The following is a 24,609-nucleotide window of genomic DNA, read 5'->3' on the forward strand; positions in this document are numbered from 1 at the left end:
CCAAGGGTAATGAATTGGTTGGGTTTTTTAGTCACAGGATCCATAAAAGTATCTAGACTATAAAAAGGCTATGGAACAAAACTAATACACACACAACTCATTTTGCATTCCAATTATCCCAGCAAGTTTTACAGAAAATAAGGGAGACCACTAAAGAATGTGACTATGAAGGAAGTGCAGAATACTTCTCTTTCTTGCCATACTCTGCTTTATTATCAAGGAAAGAAGTCATTATTGATTCTTAAGCTTTTTTTCCCCTATTACAGGACTTCTGTGATATAATCATTATTTTCTCCTGGAAAGCTGTCACAGATGCTGGCACTGAGAATGGTGTTCCTTCTTGTAATATCTGACAGCCTCAAGGGCGGCCCTTAATGTTGCACAGCAGTCCTGTGATATAATAAAGCAGTACAAGCACAGCTTACAGGGCCCAGCCCTGAAAAAGGAATGTACAATCCAACACTCTTCTGGCTCAGAGATAGCAACAATATTAGCTTAGTTTTTATGACACTGACAACATATTTAGTCTGATCATATTTTAAAGAATAACAAATAACATACTTTGCTGGGACATATACCAACAATCTAATAATTACACTACTAAACACTAATATGAATGCTTTTCAGGGTGGTCCAGAACATTCAAGAGCTGGGGCTGGATGCCAATTTTGGCAACTGCCTTCCCTTTTTTTTCTCTCTTCCCCTCCCTCTGACTCCACTGGGTTATGTGGATGCATCATCTCACAGATCAAAGCATCTGGCCATCTGCAGACATAAAATTAGGTGTTTGTCCATTTTGCTTCATGTGCTGGGAACCATTCACCAATGTCAGAAATCACATTCCCTCCTTGTAAGTATATGGGATGGTAAAGACTTCAAGTACATGACTGTATAAAGGCATAGTAGTAGGCATTTAGTGCCTTCATCTTCCAACATTGCCCAAATAACTTTCCCCTTCTCCTCTGAAGTGGCAGCAGAAGAATTGAAGTATGGTCAGACATGTTTATTTTTATGTTGAGTTTCATAAGTGCATTTGAGTGTTGATCTGGGTTGTTTTATGGTGTTGAGGTTTTTTTGTTTTTTTTTTTTTTTTTTTTTTTATTCAAGGTGGCCTGAGTTCAACTTTAGTTCATTTGAAAGCCAGAATTACAGCTGAAAACTCCTCACTAACACCATTGTGGGATAGAGATTCATTTCTGTCTCTGCTAAGAGTTTGCCATCTAATGAGTTATTAAAAATGACCTACAGCAAATCAGTGGACGTTTGAGGTCACCCATGAGGTACTGACCTGGCTGGACCTCACTGAACTTATTAGATGAAACAGCTAAAGGCAACCCATATGTGGCTGAACTGTAAGTAGGTTGGAGTAAAGCTCTGGAAACTGTATATAGGCACCATCTATGAACACAGAACATTAGAAATTACATTTCTAAAAAAAAAAAAAAAAATAAGATTAAGGACCAGTAAAGGGAATCCCAGGAAGAACTAGAAAGATGCTGCTTTAATAAAGCTGTCGTCCAAGGAGCCAGGTATATGAGGCAGTCAGACCTACCTCTAACACAGTCTAAACAAAATGAGATTGCCCACCTGGCAACTGCCTTGAGGTGAGGAGAACTAAAGTCAAAACCCAGAAATCCTGATAGATTATCCTCCATAACTTAATGTGACTGCAGATTCCAGGATACTTCTGTGTTTTCAGTAAAACAGACTCATCTCCACACTTTTGAATGACACAAGTTGAACACTATGAAACCTGAAAGACTGGTAGGAAAATACCACACCACTGAGCTCTAGGATGCCAGGGCACGACTGAGAGACAAGGTGAACAACATGAAAGACCACTGCCAGAAACGGTTTTCCAAGCAGAAAAGAGAAAACAAAGTCTTAGAACATAGGAATTAAGCAAACCGAACACACACCCTATATCCACGGCATTTTCATCACAGGAGCAAAATTAGTCATGAATACTGCAAAAGAAGGATCCAGTTCTGACACGTGGCAAGAAGAAATTTCTGCACAGGCTGATTGAACAGTGACTGTCAGCAGCCAGGAAATTTAAACCTCTGCAAGTGGCAGGGCAGGAAAAGTGTCACGACAAACAATACAGGAAGCCAGGGGAACACACTGCAAATCAGGGGAAAAGAAAGCAAACGTGACTGCTGCCAAATCAAACCAACTGTGCTGCAAAATATTTAACACACAACATAGCAAAAGGAACAATTTTATCAGAGCTGTTGTCAAAGTGATATATGACACAGCCCTGGAAATAGAAGTCATCCTCATGGAAATCTCTCAAGGACAGACCTGTCCACAAATCTTTACAAAAGCCATTTAAAAGACAAGACCATGCAAACCTGCAAACTAGCATTTCACAGTAAATGTCTAATTCTTACTGCACTGATATTCAGAGATGTGGAGTTACAGAAACAGGCCAACTTAGCTACACAGCACAGAGCAGCAAGGAGCAACAAATAATGCTTTGAAGAGAAGATGCTAAAGACATCCTATCAACACATCATGCCTCTTGCATACAACAAATGGAGGCATGAGAACCTTTAGAGAGAATATTTTTTAGCATGTTAAATGCATTACAGTCATGCTGGGCTATAACAAATAAACCTCTGTTGCTACATTCCCAGGAACATCAACACAGTATGACAGCACAGTTATCGCACATGACAAGTCATCATCTCTTATCTTCTCAAATCAACAGGCTCTTACTGCTGTAGTGCTTTTATAATCCTTGTGCAGCACCTCTTCCTTGCAAAGACCATCTGCACAACTGGAGTAAAATGGAAGTTTTACTCATATAAGAGATGAAAATGTTCAGCTGGTTCCCAAACCTCTGAAGATAGTATTAGTATTAAAACTTACTAAAAACACTGAGCAGATGCACAAATGCATCTTGGGATGAGTACAGCACAAAATCAGTTATGGATTCTTAAACACTATTTGCTCCTTCAGGAATGTGCCAAATAAAAGCTGCAAGACACCTAAATAAACAAAGTACGGTGTAAAAACGTCTTTGCAAGTTTTCAGCCAAACAGTATTTTGAAACAGTTTATATTCTGGCCAAGCACACTAATACTTAACCAGAAGAGCAGGCCGCCTTTTCTCCTCTTCACACAAGACAGATCCAAGAAAAATCAAAGGGTCTGTGTTATGTAGCAGGATGGAGAGACAAATTATTATTGCATTCTAAAACAGTGACAAAATGAATAAAATGTACCTTTAGATAAACTTCTATGATTCTTTGTCAGAGGTCAATCGTCTCCACTCCATACCAAGCAGAAGTTAGTTTTTAATTTGCCATACAACCATTTAATTAAATGGTTTTGCACATTCAATCCTGAAGATTTTCAGAAACTTTGGTCACTTTCTTGCCCCTGGAAGCAACAAGGAAGTAGGGGGGGCATCATGACTGACAGAGGTGTGAGAGGTCAAAAAGCCTCTTAATATTGTACCTGAGATAGTGTCATTAACAAACCTTCACTGGCTCACATTTGTCAAAAGACAAAGCCCAGCTCTGAGTAACCAAGCAACAGCTGCTGAATAAGGAGTGGTGGAGAGCTGGGCTTTTTAGAGGAAATACTTGATGTTACCATGTAGCCAGTATCTGACATCTAGTTGCCATGGTGATGTGGATGTATTAGAAACATCCAGATTAGATCCACAGCCAGGGACAGACCAGAACACAAGAAAGATAAAGCACAGCACACATCTCGTGTGGTGATGCCAACATTTCCGAAAGGTTTGCTTGTTAAAGACAGAGAATTGAGGGGAAAAAAATAAGAATAAAAATCTGTGAAGCCAAAGCCCTTCGCGAGAACAAAGCAGCAGCCTGAGGAAACTTTGGGAATCAGATTTGAGGCAGAATTTGAGCAAAACCAGATGGAATAAGTGGAGAAGTCTGTGCATCTTTGTCCAATAGGCAACAAGAGTTAAAACAAAGAAACATGGGAAGATAGAACATTATCTGCAACCTTGACTAAATCAGTTAGACTAAAAAAGTTCCTTTTACATTAAACAATGTCCAAAGTTAGGGAGACAGAGCAAACACTGTCCTGGAGATCTTAAAATGTGAAGACAAACAATTCAGGGGAAGGATTTCAAAATATAAATATAGTGGCCCAGGACAGTATGTGGCCATCACTATTTAAATAACAACTCCGAGATGTTGAATTTTCAGAAGCAAAGTCCATAAAATCACATGCAACAGTGACAGACAAGATTTTATTTCTTAATTTCACACCTTGCAGGAAAAGGGTTTTGCATATGTGCTAGCTGCAGATTATAATCTTTCTGCATCCCTTGGGAAATGATTTTGGTTTGGTTCTAATATTCTAGAAAATAGGTAATCTCGATTTTGGCAGCCAGTTGGAAGACACTGATAGGAAAGTATGACTGAACAATATTCATAACTCTTTTTGAGTATCAAATTGAAAAAACTTCACTTAATCAAAAAATGGTTGTGGTTCATCACATTTCAATATCTTTTAGAGAAGGCTCTATTACATGCAGCAGATTTTTTTTCCTATGCAAGCAAAACTTTTGATTAGAGTCTGCATTTATTGACTTGTAGTGCATAAACTCATCTTTTAACATGCAGTGAACATCATGCAGTGGAAATGCCATTTGACACAGGTAATATTCTTTACCAGTCTCTGAACTGTTCAAGCAAAACTTAAAGACAATTTGTGAAGTCTGAGATCTCCTTTTGCAATGTTTTCAGTATTCAAGAAGTAAATACAGTAAGCAGAAAAGCACAGACTAGACCAGGTGGTTTTGTTACTAAAAACTGTGAGTTCAGAATTATTCAAAGTTGTAATGCATTCACAGTGTTTGCAAATAATTTCTTTAAGTACTGGTGATTATAAAGGTAAAAAGATAGGAAGGATGGAAACAATTGCAAGCAAATAAAGAAAACATCTTGCAACAGAACAAGGGGTAAAGGTTTTAAATTAAAAGGGGGTAGATTCAGACTAGATTTAAAGAAGACATTTTTTGTGATGAGGTTGGTGAGGTTCTGGAACAGGTTGCCCAGAGAGGTGGTTGATGTTCCCTCCCTGGAAACCTTCCAGGTCTGGCTGGACAGAGCTCTGAAGCTCTGAGCAACATGATCAATTGTAGATGTCCCTGCGTATTGCAGGGAAATTAGAGCAGATGACCTTTAAAGGTCCCTTCCAAATCAAAATATTCTGCAATCTACAATCCACAAAACAATGTGAGAGCACACAACTAACTGATTGCCAGCTTTCCATAGTAGTAATAACAATAATAATAACACAAAGCTTTTAAACAAAGGTTGAAGTCACACGATAAAATCGACACTTTCAACAGGCAGTAAAATGATAAACGACAAGAGAGACAAAGAGAGGCACAAAAGACAATACACATGTTCTACAGAGAACTGTGTAAGATGAAGAGATAAAGCCTATTTCTGCAAAATAGTATTGCAATCTTGTAAAAAGAAAAAAAGACACGAGAAAAAATTGAATTCTGAAAATGAGAACAATAATAAAAATTGAACTTAAATCCATGGGAAAATATTTATAGTCATCCTGTCTCTGAAATGAGTGAAGTCCAAATATACTTCAAGACCTGTAAAATACTTTTTAATCACTTCTTTTATAAATCCATATTTACTCAGAGCAATCACTGTTACCGAGTCAAAATGGTTGTTGACATTTGAATATATTTCAAATCCAATGACATGGAATTAGTCTCGGTATGGTATTAATTTAAGGAAAAATGAATTTAGATTATTATTAATGAAGACTTCTTTATCTTTTTACTTCTTATTGGACTTTAAATTGTATTTTACATTCATGAACCAGTTTTTAAAAACGTTGATTTTTACAGCTTGATACTGGATTTACACAGCTTGAGACTCTCAGCAACATATTGCGTGCCTTATGTTTGTTAGTTGAGTTGACATAAACCATATCTCCTGTTGACAGAAATGCTTGAAAATATTCATGGACTTCAGCATCCATCAGAGAAAAATTCTGCAGTTATGGAAAGCACTGATAAAATTGCTTCCTGTACTTCAAAAACACCAGAACAGCAGCTCTATCACAGCATCAGGATGGGAAGAACAGACGGAAGACAATCAGACAGACTTTTCTAAGTTAAAATTTATATTATTGATTTTGTTTTTCAAAGCAGCAGATTAGCTTTAGACAGTGTAATTGAAGATCAAATTTTATTTTCTATCTTGATTCTTCTGCTCTGTCAGTAAAGGCACAGCAACATCTTGCACTAAGGCTCCTACTTCACTATATAAATATATCTGGATAAGTCCCTGACAACCTGCAATCCAGTGGAATCTTTTTGGTTTTTTTAACCTCAATCAAAAAGGATTGGGAAAAATTGATTTTTCACCTGATCATGCACTAACTGTTCTCCAGCTTCTTTAAAAAAAAGATCTTCCCTGTAACATACCCGTATTTCCCAACTTAACAGAGAGCCAGGCCTGATGATGTAATAAGGTAAAAGTAATTTGCTAAGGCACCTGGCAGTGTATGATAGCAGAGATTTTATAAGCTAACCGGTCTCTGGGCTGCTGATGGGTATTTGCCAAAGACCAGCCAATCTGATAATAAGAAAAAGTCCAAAAGTGCCAAAACATCAACCAGCAGAGTGCACATATTGCAGTCTAATGTCAGAGGCAGCAAGGAGGGAACTGTTATTAAGGAGAGATTTTTAGAAGTCAATTATGATTATTTGATTTAAACCATATTGCTGCTCACTTGCTCCCCTCTCAAACACATCATAGTAGGGAATGGAGACTTAATTACAAAATTCACAAAAACACGACTGTTAGCTCAAAATATCTTTTCCAAATCCCATGACAATACTATGAAATATAACTTGCTTAATGTATCAAAGGATGTGAAAATCCACCCTTTTGTACTGGTAGATATTATGAAATGTCATAAAAAGCTGTAGGTAAATGCTGAGCAGTGTATCCAGTATAAATCATGTCAGTATTAAAAAGAAATCAGCATAAGCATTGTGCTAAAAGTTCATGTAACTTCCTGAGTTTAAAATGTAGTCACATAATGAAAAAGTTGAAACATGGTTCATTAGTATAAGCCCCATTCTCCATTATAAATGAAAGCTGAAGAGTAACTTTCCAGACCCAACACTTTTGGGGAAATTTTATGCTTTATTTTGACATATCATTACCAAAATTGATACTTGATTCTAACATATTTTCTTCTCCCTGCAGAGAGCACACATCCTCTCTAAAGCAGAATCTATCACCTTTTAGGTGAGGTAGTTATTGATATGAAGTTTCTAAAAAAAAGAAAAAGTGAATAACTCTCTGCGCATGCTCAGAGACTGGTATTTTAATTCACCTTGAGCGACAAGCAGGAAAGCAGAAAGGACTTTGATGTGCCTTCCTGAATAGTTGTTATTGTAGACTTCACTATATGTAGACAAGTTAATATGGTCCTTTTGTGAGTTACCCACCACATCCCACTTTTCTTCACTCCAATCAACACTTCACCTTGGGCACTTCAAAGACAGTAATCAACTCTTTTCACACAGTCTAAGAATTCTTCTGAGTCAAGGGTAGACATTTCCCTGTTCAAGCTAATTTAAACAGACCCGTTGTAAATCAACCTAGAAAGAAACATTTCCAGAACTAAGTCTGTTCAGAACAAGCCTATTCATTTGTACCAGCAAGGTGCTGATGTGGTTGTGCATCTAGAATGACTTGCATTTAAGTGTTTGTGTGATATTCACCCCAGGCCTTTACTAGGAGTAAAGTGCAAAAAGCCCAAGCTAAAACATGTAGATGTGAGTTCCCCAGAGGCAGAGGCTTCAGTCTCAGTAGGTGCTGAATTTTAGGTCCATGGAAATCAGTGGAACATAACTTTGTGGGGCAGGGGTGTGCATTTGGTGCTGTGCTGAAGAGCACCAGACTGCTGAGCCAGGTCTAAAACTCATCAACAGTCACAGAGTTTAAATTGAGAAACTGTGCCTGAGGCTATCCAATGGAATCTCACTGGAAACAAACTATGGGAAAATAGGCAAGCACTAAAACGCTGGTGTACAATATTATCATGGCTCTCAAAAGCTGTGTGCTGTACAAATGGAAGGCAGTGCAGAGCTGCAGTCTGCCTGTCTCTGGATGGGAAGGAAAATAGAGATATGAACCTTGTGCTGCACCTGAAATTAAAATTCTTCTGATGCAGGACTTGACAAGTTAGTTGCAGAACCATGGTCACAAAACTATCTTGTATCTGTAAGATTTCCTGCAATACTTCAGTGAATCACATATATATATATGTGTGTGTGTATATATATATATATCAAAATCCTTTGGTGTGACAACAGACTGCACCACTCTCCACCATATATCTTTTATACATGTCTATATATATACACATGTCTTTTCCCCTGACATTCACTAGTGATGAAAACAAAAATACACTTAAAATAATTAAGAGTATTTAGAATTTGAAAATCTGGGTTTTTATCTGGTAGTATGTTTGGACTCTTTGCTCAATGACTTTAAATAAGTACAGAAAATTCAATGGATAACTAAGTCTTGCAAAGCTGCAGAATGTACTTAATTGCACTGTCAGCTGTGTTAATGGGATGAAGGTTTATCCTCTAGGAAATATTTCTCCATTATAAAACTTAGCAAGTAAAACAAGATTATATATATAGTAAACTAGAAATGACAACAAAGGAAAAACCTCCCATTACTTAAATCAACTTATATAAGCCTACTTCCCTTCTATTGCCAAGATAAATTGTTTCGCTTTGTTCTCTGTTTCGTTGGGGTTTTTTTAAGGTAAAATCAAACAGATTTCTCAAGCTGCATCTGCTCTGATCCAAACAAAGAGATTATCCTTTCCCCAGGCTACCTTTATTGGCACATGTCTACCTCCTCCACCACATCCCAGAGACTACTGTCCAGGGCTGGTAGATAGATTCTCATATGGTCACCCCCACCCTCCTTCTGTCAACATGATTCTATTTTCACTCTGCTATGAAAAAATGCTGATCTGATTCCTTTTACGGAGCCAGTTTTGGGAAGAGCTTACAGAACAGTTTATGACAGCTGCTTTGAATGGGACAGTAATACCCAGCAAGAACAAGTGGCAGAAAGCAGCATTTTGTCATCTCCCAATAACCTGCAGCTGACATCATACATCCAATTGCCTTGAGACACTGCCCAACTTCTTCATATGTAATTCATCTCAGAGAAAGCTACATGTCATAATCACAAGCACAAAGGAGATCAAGCAAGAATAGTTCATACAGAAAATAGAGATCTAAGTTCACAATTGAAAATAGGAGAAAATGTTATTCACTGAGCAGGAGAAAAAAACTGTGATGAGGGAATCAGCATAATGTGCAGTTGTCAAAGTGTTAGTACAGGCCTAAACAGGAACAAATGAAATAGTCAGTGCAAAGATGAAACTATGCAAGTTCACCTAAGAATAAAGCACTAAAGTAGGCCTGAATAACCACATTCATTTTTGTGTCTTCTTGGGAAGATAAAGAAAGGAAATGGAGGTAGCAGATAACCAATGAGGAAAGTAAAACTTACCTCATTCTAAAAGGCATTTCTATTTTTTAAGAACATTTAGAAAGGTTGTCTTTGGGAGTGTAATATTTTAGTCCAGATCAAATCTAGAGGCAGAGCTACAGTAAAGATTTTATGAGACAGAAGGGGTTTAGAAATAAATAATATTTTTAGACATGGAAAAGCTCCCAGGCACAGAAGTCTCTCCTTCATTCTAAATTTCTCATGGTGAAGAAATTATTACACTGAGCACATTGAATCTAAACAGATTGAGTAAAGAGAGTGTTTTATTTTATCCAGCTGTGATTAGAACCTATTTAGTTTTGTTGGTCTCTTTCTACTGCAAAAGGGGCAATCAAATTATAAAGGCATGCACCTAACAATCTTATTAGCTACCCCTGATTCCCACGAGATGCTCTTGTCACCAAACTTTTTAAAATCCAAAATTCTAACTATTTAACTTTTAATTACAACAAAAGGTAGCAAAAAGAATTGACACTTTTTGAGAAAACTCATAGTGCACCAACTTATAAATCACTATGAATTCTTTACAGTTTTTTCTGGAAATATTCTGCAAGTTCAAGTCTCAGAAACATGCAAGAAGCACTGGAGTAATTCCCCAGAAATGGAAAAGGATTAAAAGTGCTCTAGATAGGCAGGTGCTGCTGTGATGCATCTAAGTAGCTGCCTGTTTGTGTTCCTAGGAATGGAAGAGGCAATTGCAATCTAATACTGATTTTGCAACAATAACATTACTGGCTTCAAGGAGTCCAACTCTCTTGTTTGCACAATTACTTGATAAAGGAGAATTTAGTGCCAGTTAAATTAATTAGTCAATATTGTTAGTTAGTGAATTAAGCTAACTGTTTTTAATGACTAAGAACACTAGCAGAATGAGAGAGTAAATTTTGCTAAATATAAGTCTGAGGACCTGAGGGAAACAACAGAAAGGTACAAGAGAAAGACAGTTTAAAGGGCAAGGAGAAGTGCTTTTGTCCAGAAATGTTTGAAGCACTGAAAAGAAAGGAACCTGAGTTTTTCCCCTTTCTGCAAACAGTGAACGTAAAGTTTACCTTATCATATAAACAAAGACCAACTGCAAAAGCTCAAAAATAGGAGTTGTTTTCAGTTGATACTGAGATTTCCCTCTTGTGTTTTCTACATTTCACGCAATGCTGACGTAAGCAGATGAGCTCCTGCTGTGTGTCACTCCTGGTCCTGTACTTTGCTTTTCCACAGGTGGCATAATGTTAGAATTGTCTGAGAGTATGTCACCAGGACACATTCACCCCCACCTTGGCTTTGCTTTTCTTCTACATTCCACTGAAAACCACATTTATCCAAGTATTCATAAGCCTCTTCCATGAACTTGAAAAACTGCTGAGTGCAAACTCATTAGCAGAAAATATGTCATTTACACAACTATGGGTAAATATGAGGTGAGATGGACTTAGGGGAAAAAAAAAGACTGGAGTAGGTTCTTCATCTCAGATACAGCACATACTTTGGACTTAGAATGTAAGGTCTTGGCTACCTATATTCTCGTACTAACAAAAGGTAAAATGCTGCTGTATTTTTCTTTTACTTTTATACACTGTCAACATCTGCAAGATCCGGTTTGAGTCTTCTTTTATCATCTCCTCATGTACACAAATCCATTATACAATCCTACTCTTCCCAGTGGCAATCCGACTGCCATGTTCCCCATGGATGGTTGCCAGAAAGCCCAGCCCACATTCCAACTGCTCCTGTTAATTATATGTCACATTCCTAGGTTCTTCTGAATATACTTACTGGCATCTCATAAAATAATAAATCAAATGTTGCAAGCATGCAAATTTTAAATCATTAATCATTTTTCATTATTACTAATCTCTTCCACAACAGCTGTTCAAAATACACTGACTGACATGTAGAAAGTCATACGAGTATCTCAGGAATGCATACCTGGGGAAGTATATATGCAAGATATGTCTGAGACAGTAGCATGTCCCAAATCACTTACATTCTAAAATAATAGGGGAGGCATAAAAAAATAAGAGCCATGAGAACGCACTTTGTGCTGCTACATAACCCATGTAAATAAACTCAATTAAAAAAAGACCCCCAGCAGCTGAATGAGGCAGTGCCTTTTATACACCTGCTCTCACACCTGGATTTTTGCCTTGGTATTGCATTGTCCAAACTGGGTTCACACTGATTCTGTACTTTTAAAAGTTGGACTTTCCTTCTAATGAAAAAATGCCTTATTCCTTTCCCTCCTCTTTCATCTATGAATATATGAATATGATTAATTCACTAAGAACCTTTTCCCTACTTTCTGTCAGAAATCTGTACACAGTTGGTAATTGCCGTGGATGGAAGAGCTACTGCTTGCTAAGACAGCTGTCACAGAACCTCTTTCTTAATCTTAATTATTTATTCATTGTTTAAAAACATAATGCCTTGCAAATCCTTTGGCTACAGGCAGTGAGGCTGTAGGAAACAAACACACTTTTGTGTTTAAAGAGAAGAAACAAAATGCAGTGACAGATTTAGACTCCCCATGCATACTTAAACATTTCAAAAGCAAAACTTTATAATAAGCAGTCACTTTCAGGAAAAATGAAGGAGCCTAATTCCATGAGAATGTTGTGCAGTTTAAATGGACCAACAGCTTTGCTGCAAAGTAGCCTAAAGTGAGGTGTGTCTGTACAGACAGGGAAATACACTCCAGTGTAGAGCATCATCATCCCACTTTTCTTTGCTCTGAATTCCTCCACTATATGAACATCATAGGGATGTCAAAAGACAGTTTTCTGGGCTGCATAGGGTTTATATTTCAAAGATCAGTAAGGTTTCTATTTTTGACATTATTGATGTGATCTGTAAGATACGCAGAAAGCAGGGAACGAGGGTGAGCAGAAGTGGGGAAGGAAAAGTATAAAAGCACTTCAATAACCAGACAAGACCTTTCTATTTTACAATGACGATCAAGAGAACTGTAAATGCAAATCTCTGATTCTTTATTAAATTCACTAGCCTACCTTCCCATATACATTTACAGTAGGTGCATACAGTCTGTAATCAAAGATGGCACTAGAGTTACTTTTAGGTGGGCAGACATTTTTAGTGGCTTTTATTTTATTTTTCAAAATGTTCCATGTTAAATTTCGGTATCATAGATTTTATATTTGTGGTACTTAAGTTTTCTTGATTTCATCATAAATGTAATGAAATCTGCTTTTGCTTTTTATTTTCAGATTCTAAACATGAATATTCCCTTAGAATGGGAATTAGGTAGTCCTGTTGTTACCATCAATGTTTTTAAGCTTTTTTATGAAGAGGCTGAAAGAGCCAGAAGATATATAAGAATAGAAATGTATTGATGTTCCATGATTGTTAAGCCCATCTCGTTGAGAGCCTAGTTAGGGACTGTGACCATCCACTTTAGGGATTCTACAGCTGGGAGGGATCACTGTGATCCTGCAGCTGACCAGGCCAAAGTTTTTCCCAAAACTTAACTGAGTTGTGCAATTTGCAAAATAATGGAACCCAATTTCAGCCTCTGGATCTTCTACAATCTTTGTCAACCAGATTATAGAGTCTGGTATTAGTAATTAACTCCAGATCAACTAATTAAACCTTTAGTCATTTCTTGAATAAGTCAAATGAACTGAGCTCCTGAAGCCTTTCAGTCTAAGGCACATTTTCATGTCTTCGATGTGTCCTGTCACTATCTGTACAACTAAGTGAACAAAAATTAAAGAAAAAGGTGAGAATTAACTTACAAACAGAGAGCTGATTTTTTTTCTATGCTGATTCTAGAGTCCTGTGTTTAACTATTCAGTGACACTTATCTGTTTTCAACTGTTTGAGCTGTGGTTCTGCCTAGCAATTCGATAAACCAAAACATAACCTGGAAATGAACAACAGGCCTTTTCTAGAGAAATGGTGTTGTGCAGACACTCAGTTGTAAACCTATCAATATCTACTGCCTGTACCCTCAGGCTAGGATTTGATTAACTTGTTATCACCCCTCTGCATTACAGAACTCGGAAAAAAAAAATTAAGTATACAGTCCTCTTCTTGGCAAGAGTAGCATTTCCACACATTGACAGACTCCAAACCGAGACTATCATGTCCATGTGCAAGGAAAATGTCAGCAACAAACTAGATTTCTGCAGTTGGAATACATTTAAGTGATAAAAAAATGCTTTTCTTCTGCAGCTGCATAAAGCAATGGTTTTGGATGGTTTGAATTAGATGGTGTGGAAACAGGAATCATCACAGAGCTCCCTCTTCCCCATTTCTACAGGCAATTGTATTAGAGGCCAAAACAAGATTCAACAAGCCCTTTGACTTTGGCCTTTAACTATAAATAGTCAGCATATAAAACATATTCTATCCAAAGCAGTATGACACATCATGTAACTGAACGTCCTTTAGTTCTACTGCTCTCACTACTCAGGTTAGTGTGCTTCTCCAGAAACACGTGGTTGCCTGACCTCTGTATCCCTTTTCAACCATTTTTTTTCCTCCTGAGCAGTTCTAGAATGAATTAATTTATAGACAGGCTTGATTAAATAAACATTAGCACCTGCACAAAGAAGTGGTTTGGTATCTTTAGAAGCTTTAAGCACTTTCCAAATCTTTTCAAAATATCCCGCATTGATCATTTCACAACCTTCCAAATAATCTCTAGGAAGCTCTGTTATCTTTTAGTCCCTAGTTTAAAACATCACTGTATGATTTTTGGCTTCTCAAGATTCTCAAGTCAGAATCCTAACTTTGAAGAGAAGCTGTCACGCCAACAGCTTCTCTTACCAGCCCAACCTATCTGAACTAATTCTCCTTCCATTTGTGATTACCCAATATCCTTGCATGAATTACCACAATTGCTAGCCTGGAATGTATTATGAGGAAAGCATTTAACTAAAGTCTTTTTAGCTGTCTTTTAGTATAGTTAAAAAGGGAAGAGGAACCACACAATGAGATTAGGCAGCCTTCTACAGACCAATGACACACATACTGCAGACATCGTTGGGAAACTTTGGTGCTTTCCTTCTTAATTTTTCTGTTATTACTGGCTTGAGAAAAATAAATAGATAGGTGCTGCACAAGCACTGTAAAAATACAGTTTTGTGCTGTCTGATCAAAGGGGAGTGGCAAATGAAAAATGAGTTAAGTGTGTCTGAGTTCAGTTTGCATTGCCAATTTTTAGATCTAAGTCCATCACTTCTACTATCTAACGTAGCTGTTGGTTAGTGCTATGTGCTATCCAGCACCTATGGCAAATAGGCAAGGGAGTAGAAATTTTAATGCAGTTTATTCCTTCTAAATATTATCTGAAAACTCACAGCAGCTGTGTATAGAGCCATAATAGAATATACACAGCTACAAATATTCCCAGAAGCTTGAAAGCAGAAATCTAATAAAATATTCCCCTCCCATCTATCCTATGTCTTTCACAGACACATCTAGATCTCAGCGCAGGTAGAATCCAACTGGTAAGAGGCAATGTAAGCTCTGATCAAATTATTTGAAGATTCTGGAAAATAATTCATAAGAATAAACATATTCTGTCATACTCCATGGCAGAATTCATGACAGTCTAATATGCAAATCATTGACCGTAATAAATTGCTAAATTGCCACAGGACAAAATATATTACAGAACTGTCACACTTTAAACATTCTTCCACTGAAATTTCACTTTTATTGCCAACTGGAAAACACAGATAATACACAGCTAATCAACAGCTTCATTTTTAAAGCAAGGATGTTCCTAAGTTCAGCCAGTGGAATGATTAAATAAAACAGCTTTTTTCTTACCCTTATTGTACATGTTGGTTGGTACTTGGACATCACTCAGACTGATGTTCACAGGCAAGTTATTGAAGTGGTCATTTGGCACCAGAATGAACTCCTTCCCCAGCTCCAGGTAGTTTCCTTCTTCATCTCGTTCGTTTATGAGCACAGCATTGAAGTATTCATACTACAACAGAAACCCACAGTCTGTATTCAGAACACACATTCAGCTTAAAAATCTGAATAGTTTAACATACCTATCAATCCATTGATTAAACCCTGACATATATCACCACCTAGAATAGCAGAAAAATAAATTTTTACCATCCCTCAGATTCCTTCTATAGTCCTAGTACAGGTACCTTTCTGAAAACAGATTTGTCAATACATTTCAAGAAAACCCCATATTACCTCAGTTCTGGCTGCCCTGAAAATATTAAGGGCAGTCCAACAAAAACTCTGATCATAAACAATAATATACACTATTTTTAATACAAAGCTTTCTAGATTTAAATATTTTCCTGGATGATTATTTCATGATGATCTCTTTATTGAGCTTATTTCCACCAGTTCAAGAACTACTATCGTTGCTGAACTTAGGCCTTCATGAACTAAAAGTGGTTTTACTTCATAGGAATATTAATACAGCTGTAGTTGCTTACCCAGTGTACACTGATGGACACTTCCTTAAATTATTTTCTTCATGCTGAATTTTAGAAATGCTTATCATAGCTGGTTTTATAAAATTATGCATACTTTAATATGGACATATCTTCATAGTGACTTATTTTGAACAAGAAATTATTGTCTCTCTGTTAAAGATTCCTGAAGAGTATTTGGCCTATTTTGTACAGAATTATAACCAGATAAGCAAAAGTAATTTAGATAAAATTATGGATTTCTTTATGACCTAGTTTAACTAGAAATTCTATCAAGCTTTGAAGGCAACAAACAGTGCAGACTACTTTTTAACCTCCTAAATAACCTTAACCCTTGGCAAGAGTTTGTGATATGTTTCTTAACATGAAGAGACTAAAGTTTAGCATATTTGAAGAATCACATTAATTTAAATATGAATTTCTACCCTGACTATCCATTTGAGAGTAAATGCATATAATATTTAAAAATAAATCTATGCATTCATAGATGATACTTATTGATACGATCTGTACAAGGATAAATACACTCTTTGCAAAGCTAAAACAGACCAGCAAGTACAAAATCTTGCAAGGTTTTTCACAGCATTCTTTCTTAGTGTGATACACAATTCATTCTACTAAACAAGAACCAGTTAAAATCTTACAATCTATACACTTCCATTAAAAGGCTTAATTATTTAAACAGTATCTTAAATGGAAGATTACTTGGAGAGCAGCCTTCCTTACCCCTCTCTTTTAGCTTTTGGGTTTTCAAAATGGAAAACCCATCACTTTAATTTTAAATGAAAGCAGAGTACAAAGGAGCTCACTGCATGTCAGGTTTGGAGGACCTTGTGTGTATGACAGAAATATTCAGACAAACTCAGCATTCCCCATACCATTAATCACATAAAACAAAGGCTGGGACACATCAGTATTTGAAAGTCAATTTAACGGAAATTAATCTGACATGATTAAACATCTGACACTGGTTTATACTGAGATGAGCCAAATAGTCTGCTGCATACATCTCAGGAATACATACAGCTAATGAATCCTAAGGTTCTAGGAAAAAAGCACACAGTTGTACTGCCATTAACTAATTAATTCCTAAAGTTATTAGAATTATCCAACACCCTTCTCTCTCCCATTTGATGGATTGTCACTGTTATAGATTTGATTCCTGTCATACCAGAACCAAAAGGATGGAGATACATGATCATTCCCAAGAAACACCAGTTCTCATCCTATCTGGGAGAAACCTTCTCTATCTCTGCATATTATCCAGTTTCATGGATCATGAACTGCACTGCATGCCTGCCACCCACATGGGACAACAGCTTTTTACTTATCTTTTCTGCAAAGCCAGAGATACATGGCAGAAGACTGGAAATTCCACTTCTTTCCCATCCTAGTAAGTAATTAAATATTCCTTCCAACAGTAAGCAATGCACTAATGACTGTTGTAAAGTTTAGTTCTACTCCAATTCCAAGCAGGGAAGAAGTAAGCTGTGTAGCTTTCCATGATATATCAGATACTATCTAAGTCTGGAAGAAAGGCTGATATTCCATCTCCTGGGGGTACAGTGATAAATAAAATTATATCTTTCACACTTCTTTCTTCATCCACCTCTATCTTCACAGTCCCTGGACAGCTGAGTTCCCTTAGGGTGAGGATGATTGTTTCATCCTCCTTCTAAAGTGCTTGTTTTCTTGTCCCTAAGATCATGGGTTTGTTTCCCTTTTTCTCTGTTGAACATGCACATTCCACCTCCACAACTGCTGAAACCACAGATAAGCCATTGTGCTGTTTTCATGATGCTTCTTGGCTTTATAAACATTATCAAGATTGTTACAGAGAAATGAAAGGAGGGTGGTCTTCTTTTTTTCTTATTTAAAACCGCCATTGAAAGCATTCACAACACCTACTAAATTGTAAGACAAAAGTTCAATTCAAATATTATGCTTCAGGAGAAAGATGATTAAGCTTCATAAGATTCTGTACTGAAATGAGTAGCAATATACTGCTGTTCTTTAACTGAACTTAAGTTACATATCATGAAATAATTTTTACAGTAATTCACATGCAGACTCAGTGATTTCAAGGATGTAAATTTTACTTGCACATGGCTTTTATAATAACTTGCAAATTGAAGGAAAAATGAACAAATTTCAAGTAAGTATGTCAGAATATACATGAAAGCACCTCTAAAAGAGCATTATTTTTCCTTTCATTCAGCGGGCTATTTCCTTTTCTAAAGAAGTTACTTAGTAAACTTCCTCCTCCATCACATTTTGTAAGTAGCAAGGCTAGCCAAGTATTAAAATCTGCTCTGTATTCAAAAAAAAAAAAAAAAAAAAAAGAAAAAAAAAAAGAAACTACTTATTTTACAATTAAGAGTAGTTAGGACTCATTGTTTCTTCAGTTTATTTAGTATTCATTGATTTATTGGTCTGAGTCTGTATTTTCTCTTTTCAATTCTACAAGTGTATACAAAATAAAATTATTTATGGGGGGAGGCTTAAAGTAAATTGTAGCATAAAAATAGTCCTTATGGTACTGTGGATAATTACTATTTTCCTGAGGAGGAGGGGGCCTGTTTCATCTGTGGGGGTTGGCTTTGGTTTGTTGAGGGGTTTTTTGCGAGTGAGAAGCCTACAAAAAGAACCATATTTAATGCAGTCCTGCAAGTTCTAAGGGTTAAACATCAGGTAATAAATACAGCTCAAAAAAACTACTGAAAAAGATCAGCATTTAAAGCAGAGCTGTTATACAGTGGCATCTTTTGGGCACTTCTTTTCTGAAGAAATTATTGAGTGCGACAGCTGAAAGGTGATAGAAGAATATTAAAAACTGGAGAAAAAATATTAAAGCAAATCCATCTGGCATTCTGACACTGCATCCGAGATAATGCCCAGGAGAAAGAGGATAAAGTCCTGTTTGCTGACAACACAAATACTCCACCTAAGCTCTTAGAGAAAATGACTTCAATTTAATCTTGTCAATGGAGGTCAGTCTTTGATGTAACCTTAACTAGGTGAGTTCTGAGTGCACAGAATATAACATGCCAAAAACTTATTAGTCTAATAAATAAAAAGGTAATTATCCAGGGTGAGAGCAGAGACAGGCTCTACTGTGACTTGTCCAACAGGTGAATTTGCATTAACTTTACATGTAGACCTGCAGGTGAGCAAGGAAATGTCATTCATGTTATCTGAATCTTTAGATCTAAATATCAACATTTATACTTTATATATACTTTTTTATACTTTTGTGCATTTAAATTTGCTCAAGTAAACACACTGGGGGTTTTTGCTTGTACATTCCTTAGCAGCATCTGCATCATTCTGTGGGTTTGTTCTACCATTTTGAAATCCCACATTGTATCAAAAGGAAGAAGACAGAGTAAGGCCATAAAAAATGGGGACAAATAACAATCTCAGCTTTCATTTTCACCCTTGCAAAGAAAGCCTTCCCAATGCAAGGCAGTATAAACAGACTAGTGTCCAACAGAACAAGCACTGGACCATTCAGCAAGGAGCTGACCATATCTGAGACATCCCAAGGAATCACAGATTCTAATAGTCTGTAGAACCCCAGACTGCTCTGGCATAGTGCTGTAATCAGAGTAGGCAGAGACTTGTGGGGCTGTTAGGAAATCAATCACAAAATTGTTTTACAGGATCATTCACACTGACAGCCAAAAGTAAGTTTGTTTTAAAACAAAAGATAGCTTCAGCCACAGTAAAAAACTGGGTGCTGTATGATCTCTTAGGATGGCTGCCATGGACATATGTTAATTATGATAAAAATTAATCCATTAAAAATATATCAAAGAAAAACTGGGGAAGAGTAAAGTTTGTGGCCTGCAATGAGAACCATGGGGTTACATGGGAGAAATGATGTGCAAGGTAAGAAGGAAACTTTGAAGTTTTCTATTCCAGCTTAGCCAATTACTTTGGCATAATGTCTCGACTAAATGAGAACCTTGATTACAGTGGATACTTGGCTGAAACAAGACTTCAGTAATTTAGATATAATATTGGAAGTTATTGTACAAACTGTGGTAGAGGAGTGACATTCTATACTGCCTTTTACATTTATCTTTTTGTAAACAAATATCTCATGATGCTTAAATTATTTATCAAATATTTGTTAACACTGTAAACAGCATATTTATTTAAATATAAATATTTACTGTTCAATTTAAAAATACATTCTAATGCAAAATTGCCTTTGTAACTTAGAGAGCACTTGGCACACAAGAGCAAACATGTATCAGTCCAGCTCATTGCATTTTAAAATTAAGTATATTGGTTTTTAACACCATGAAAGAATACAAGCCACAATTTTAGTTTGATATATTTTTTCTATAGTATAGAAATTATTTTTATCAAGACAGCATTAAAAAAAGTCTCATTCACAGAGGCATGAGGACTAGAAAGGTGTAAGAATGCAACTAGGAACAATTTGCACAAAAGGGTCAGCGCTGGAGCAGTATTGGGGTTACATTGATCATTCTTAACTATTCAATAACCATTTTCACAGAGTTTCTGCAGCCTTACAACTCATCTAAAGAGAAAGTTGAATGTATCTGAAAGATACTAAATTAAGGAAAATTTATGGCATTTGCGTTGAACCTCAAAATGCTGCAGCATCAGAGAGAAATGAAGCAGCAGCAAATAACAAGGAAAACAAAGGAGAAAGCAAAACAGCATTTAATAGCACAGACAGCTAGAAATGAACAATAATTGAAATATCTATGACAGTTTCAACAAAATAGCTCTTATCATCAGTGAGTTTAAAAGAAAAAAAAAAGGAAAAATTTATTTTCTCAAGACTTTGAGGACACACCTCTAAAAGTAGGAATATATCTCTAAAGAGGACAGAAATGTTCATGATAGGTAAAAACTAAAATGAGAAATGCTATCCACTCTGAGGGAGGCTTTCCTACTACATAACACATTGACAACAGTCTCCACTCTAGTACTCATATTAAAGAAGAGGCAGATGTCTGAATACACATTAGTTTTCAAGGCTCAAAGAAGTCTCTTCAGACAGTTGTGCAGTAAGGAGAATTTATGTTTTGAAGCATATGATTAAAGATTTTGTATTTAATAACTTAGTCTGTTTAGTGAGCAACTATAAAAGGTCATAAAAGCAAACTGCCTCATTCAACAGAAACTTCTGAAATTTAAAAAGCTTTTAAATTTGAGAAAACAGCATCACTTGTTGTAAGATACAATCTTTATCATGTCCAATTATTCTCTGAAGGTTCCTCCTTGCTCCTCTGTAGAAACATGCAACACTTTTTTTCCTCCCCTTTTTTCATGTCTTTATTCAATAGCAAGGCTCAAAAAACACCTGGGATTTGAAATATTGTCATTAGTCCCTCTTTAATTATGGAAGTTGTACAGAAACATTACTTGCATCCTTGAAAAAATACTAATCTGTTTCATACACAATCAAATTGAGATGACCTTTCCCCAGGCTATATATTCCTTCCCAATATGATTACCCTATTAAAATTGCCTTAAAAGAAGATAAATAAGTAATACGTTATTACAGTATAAAATCTATTATAGCAGCATGTAAATTGATAACACATCAAGGTCTCAGAAGTCTTGTAAGGATTAACTGATTCATTGAACATGGCAAGTAATAGGTAATTATAATGGTTATTTCAGATCACCCACTAAAGTTAAAAAACATCACTTTAAGTTACCGGTTTCAGATGGAGCCTCCTTTTCCTTTACAGATAAATAGCTTCAAAAATATTTGTTTTTATATACAAAAGTTCTTGAGAGTCTCTTCTTTGTCACAAGACTGAATAAAAACTCTTTGGTCACTCTAAAATTTAGTAAACAGAACAAGGAAGGAGGAAAGGTTTCCATAATGACCTTTTAATTTGACATTTTGGACACCTTGATGAGCTTTACTGGACATCTGAAGTTTTTGCTCTGTCTAGAAATACGAGTGTTCAGTGTGTTCATTTTCATACACATAAAAACCTCCAAGGAATACTTTCTGTTAAAGAACAAAACAAATCCCTACTCCAGTGACACCATAATTTTTCCCTTCTTCCAGTGGGTGTATGTCAAAAAGATGCCACTGGCACGGAGGAACGAGTTCAGAGCCAGGGATCACGGTCCTACAGAGCTGGAGTAAACTATGGAAGCAATTCACTGAAAATTTCAAGAGCAACTTTAATCAAGAATTTCCTGACCTAAAAGAATCATCTTGTAACCAGAACACAGCAATGGTAGAGTGAATTTGTGAAGGCTGAGCCTTTCAGACCCACATAAGTACCAGCAATACCAGAAGGCCTGTGGTGCAGTCACTGAGCTTACACTCAAACACTGGGAGACAACAAAAAGACAAAAATCCCCAACCTGGAAAATCTGCCAGTATAGTAGTGTTGTCTTTTGGTAACGCTTATCATCTCTTGCACATATTGCTGAGTGAGCATGGCAGGAACATTCCTGGAGCTGGGGCAGCCCCTTCTCAGCTCCATCCAAAATGCTCCCTCCTGCACTCCCACTCTGGCCTTGGTGGAGTCAGAGTTCCCTTGGCTCTGCACTTCTGCTGAGGATCCTTCTTCCCAACTCACTCCTGATGGACATGGCAGAGAACTCTACACTTAATGCTTCCAATTCAGAAACACACTAATAGAAAAGGCTCATTTTTCTTGCTAATAAACATGAGAGGTTCTTTAGGCTTTATTTAAACAACACTTAGGAAGTAGCAGCAATTAACCTAAAACTTTTCACTCCAAAAGGACAAGCTCTGTGCCAGATCAAAGAAAACAAGGGAAGACTAATAAGTACTTCTAAACACTTCAGGATGTTAAAACACTTTTGAACACACTTGTATCAAGCTTGCCATTACGAGGGTGATCCTCCCTTTTCAGACTAGGAAAACTGAGATACATTACACGGTAAGCCATGACTAGATTAATAATATTTTCAGAGCATTAAAAATCTTCACCATGTCTCATTTTATTTTTAGAAGTAGTATCCCAATGTGGGATACTAATCATAGATGCAGAATACTTAGAGCAAAACACATGCCAGCAGGTTGTCAGGGTGTCTTTCTTCTAAATTCCACTAACTCAAATATTTCCCAAACCAGTTTTATGGGTCCGACCTTTTTAAACAAATTATAACATGTGTATCATTAGAGATGCAAAAAATCTGCAAGATTTTAATTCATTTTAATATCATTTTTATTGCTGCCTAGAACCACAGGATTCCTTCATTTCTCTTTAAAGCCCTACAGCTAATAGCAAGTTAGTGAACAAGCAGGATCAACAACTTCTATGAAGTAATTCTGTAAAAGAATATTCTGTCAAAGAAGATAGCAAAATGACAGACTTGCTTCAAAATCAATACACTAATATTTTCTGAAGTTTTTTCACCTTACCACCACAAAGTAACCAGTGAATGGTGCTCAGTATAGAACATTAAAAAAACCCAAAACCATCCATACAGTTTAAAATGCGCTATAGAAAGAGAAAAGCAAACTATTTCACGAACAGATAAGACGAAAACTTTTCAAGTGAAATCAGTGCTGTTCGTGCATGTTCAGCTCATCTGACACATTCAGGTTGATGACAACCTCAAGGCTGCTTCTAATTATCAGTGGAGAAGTATCTGACTTCTCTGTGCCTTTTTACAGTCGTATGCCCTAAGTGCCTCATTCCTACTTCCAAGCAGGAGGAAAAAATATTTCTCAAGCTCTGCATCTTCTCTGTCTCCCATGAGAAGCAACTTTAACCCAGACTCTTCAGTCTAAAGCATGCATATAATGCTGCTCTGGACTCAGCAAGAGCTGTGCTGCCTCCTACAAGATGTGCCCAGGGTCAGGACACAGCCTATATATAGCATTGTGCTGGGCTGGGGGTTAATAACTATTCCCAAAAATACAGACAGGAACAAGCAGTTGAGATCCAGCAGTCAACATCAGAACACTAACCGTGGCTCTGAATGATGAATTAAACATGCACTTTACCAGATTTATTTTCTTCAAACCAACAGGGGATAATCAAAATAATTAAATAGTGAAGAACTCGAACAGAACAAAATTTCATGGTGCTCACTGCAGTCCCATGTTTGTTTTGTTACTCCCAACCACCCACCAACACACAGGAGGTTAAATTAATATTATTGACTACACAAAGGAAAGCAAAAGAACACGTGCAACATTATTGAATTTATTTGGGAGTAAAGTGAGAGATGAGATGTTGAGCAACTGAACATATACAAATCCTCTTCAAATGATTAATGACTCTCTCAAGCAATATAGAAATTTGGTCATCTAAGCCCACAGTTGAAATAACAAAACCATGATGATGAGTTAATTTAATAAAAGAAACACATGTCTCTGGAGTGAGGGGGAAGGGAGGCAAGAGGAAGGACAATGGCATCTATTTTATTCATAAAATGAATTTGAAGTGTTTAAAAACATCTCGCAAAGAGAGTATGCAAGTATCACTTCTCTGATTCCTTAAAATTTTGTTCTGCACTGATTGTATGAATAAAGTTTTAGAAAGACACAAAGAAAATACTTTTTCATGTCACACACTAAGTCTTTTCTTGACTTCATTCAGCAAGCATGAATCCTAGATATAG

General features: G+C 36.6%; 1 protein-coding gene across 6 annotated transcripts in view; it reads right to left on the reverse strand.

Annotated features, from left to right (window-relative positions):
• The window catches only part of CACNA2D3 (calcium voltage-gated channel auxiliary subunit alpha2delta 3), a 405,672-nt gene that overhangs the window by 223,090 nt on the left and 157,973 nt on the right, over positions 1–24,609 (reverse strand). For all 6 annotated transcript variants that reach the window (XR_010433489.1, XM_064667663.1, XM_064667662.1 and 3 more), the window contains one exon: positions 15,365–15,527. Coding sequence is in view for 5 of the 6 variants with exons in the window: in XM_064667663.1 (XP_064523733.1) it covers positions 15,365–15,527 (163 nt within the window). In the remaining variant the exon portion in view is untranslated. The remainder of the gene's footprint in view (positions 1–15,364; positions 15,528–24,609) is intronic.

Source organism: Pseudopipra pipra, chromosome 11 (assembly GCF_036250125.1).
Source record: "Pseudopipra pipra isolate bDixPip1 chromosome 11, bDixPip1.hap1, whole genome shotgun sequence".
Classification (NCBI taxonomy): Eukaryota; Metazoa; Chordata; class Aves; order Passeriformes; family Pipridae; genus Pseudopipra; species Pseudopipra pipra.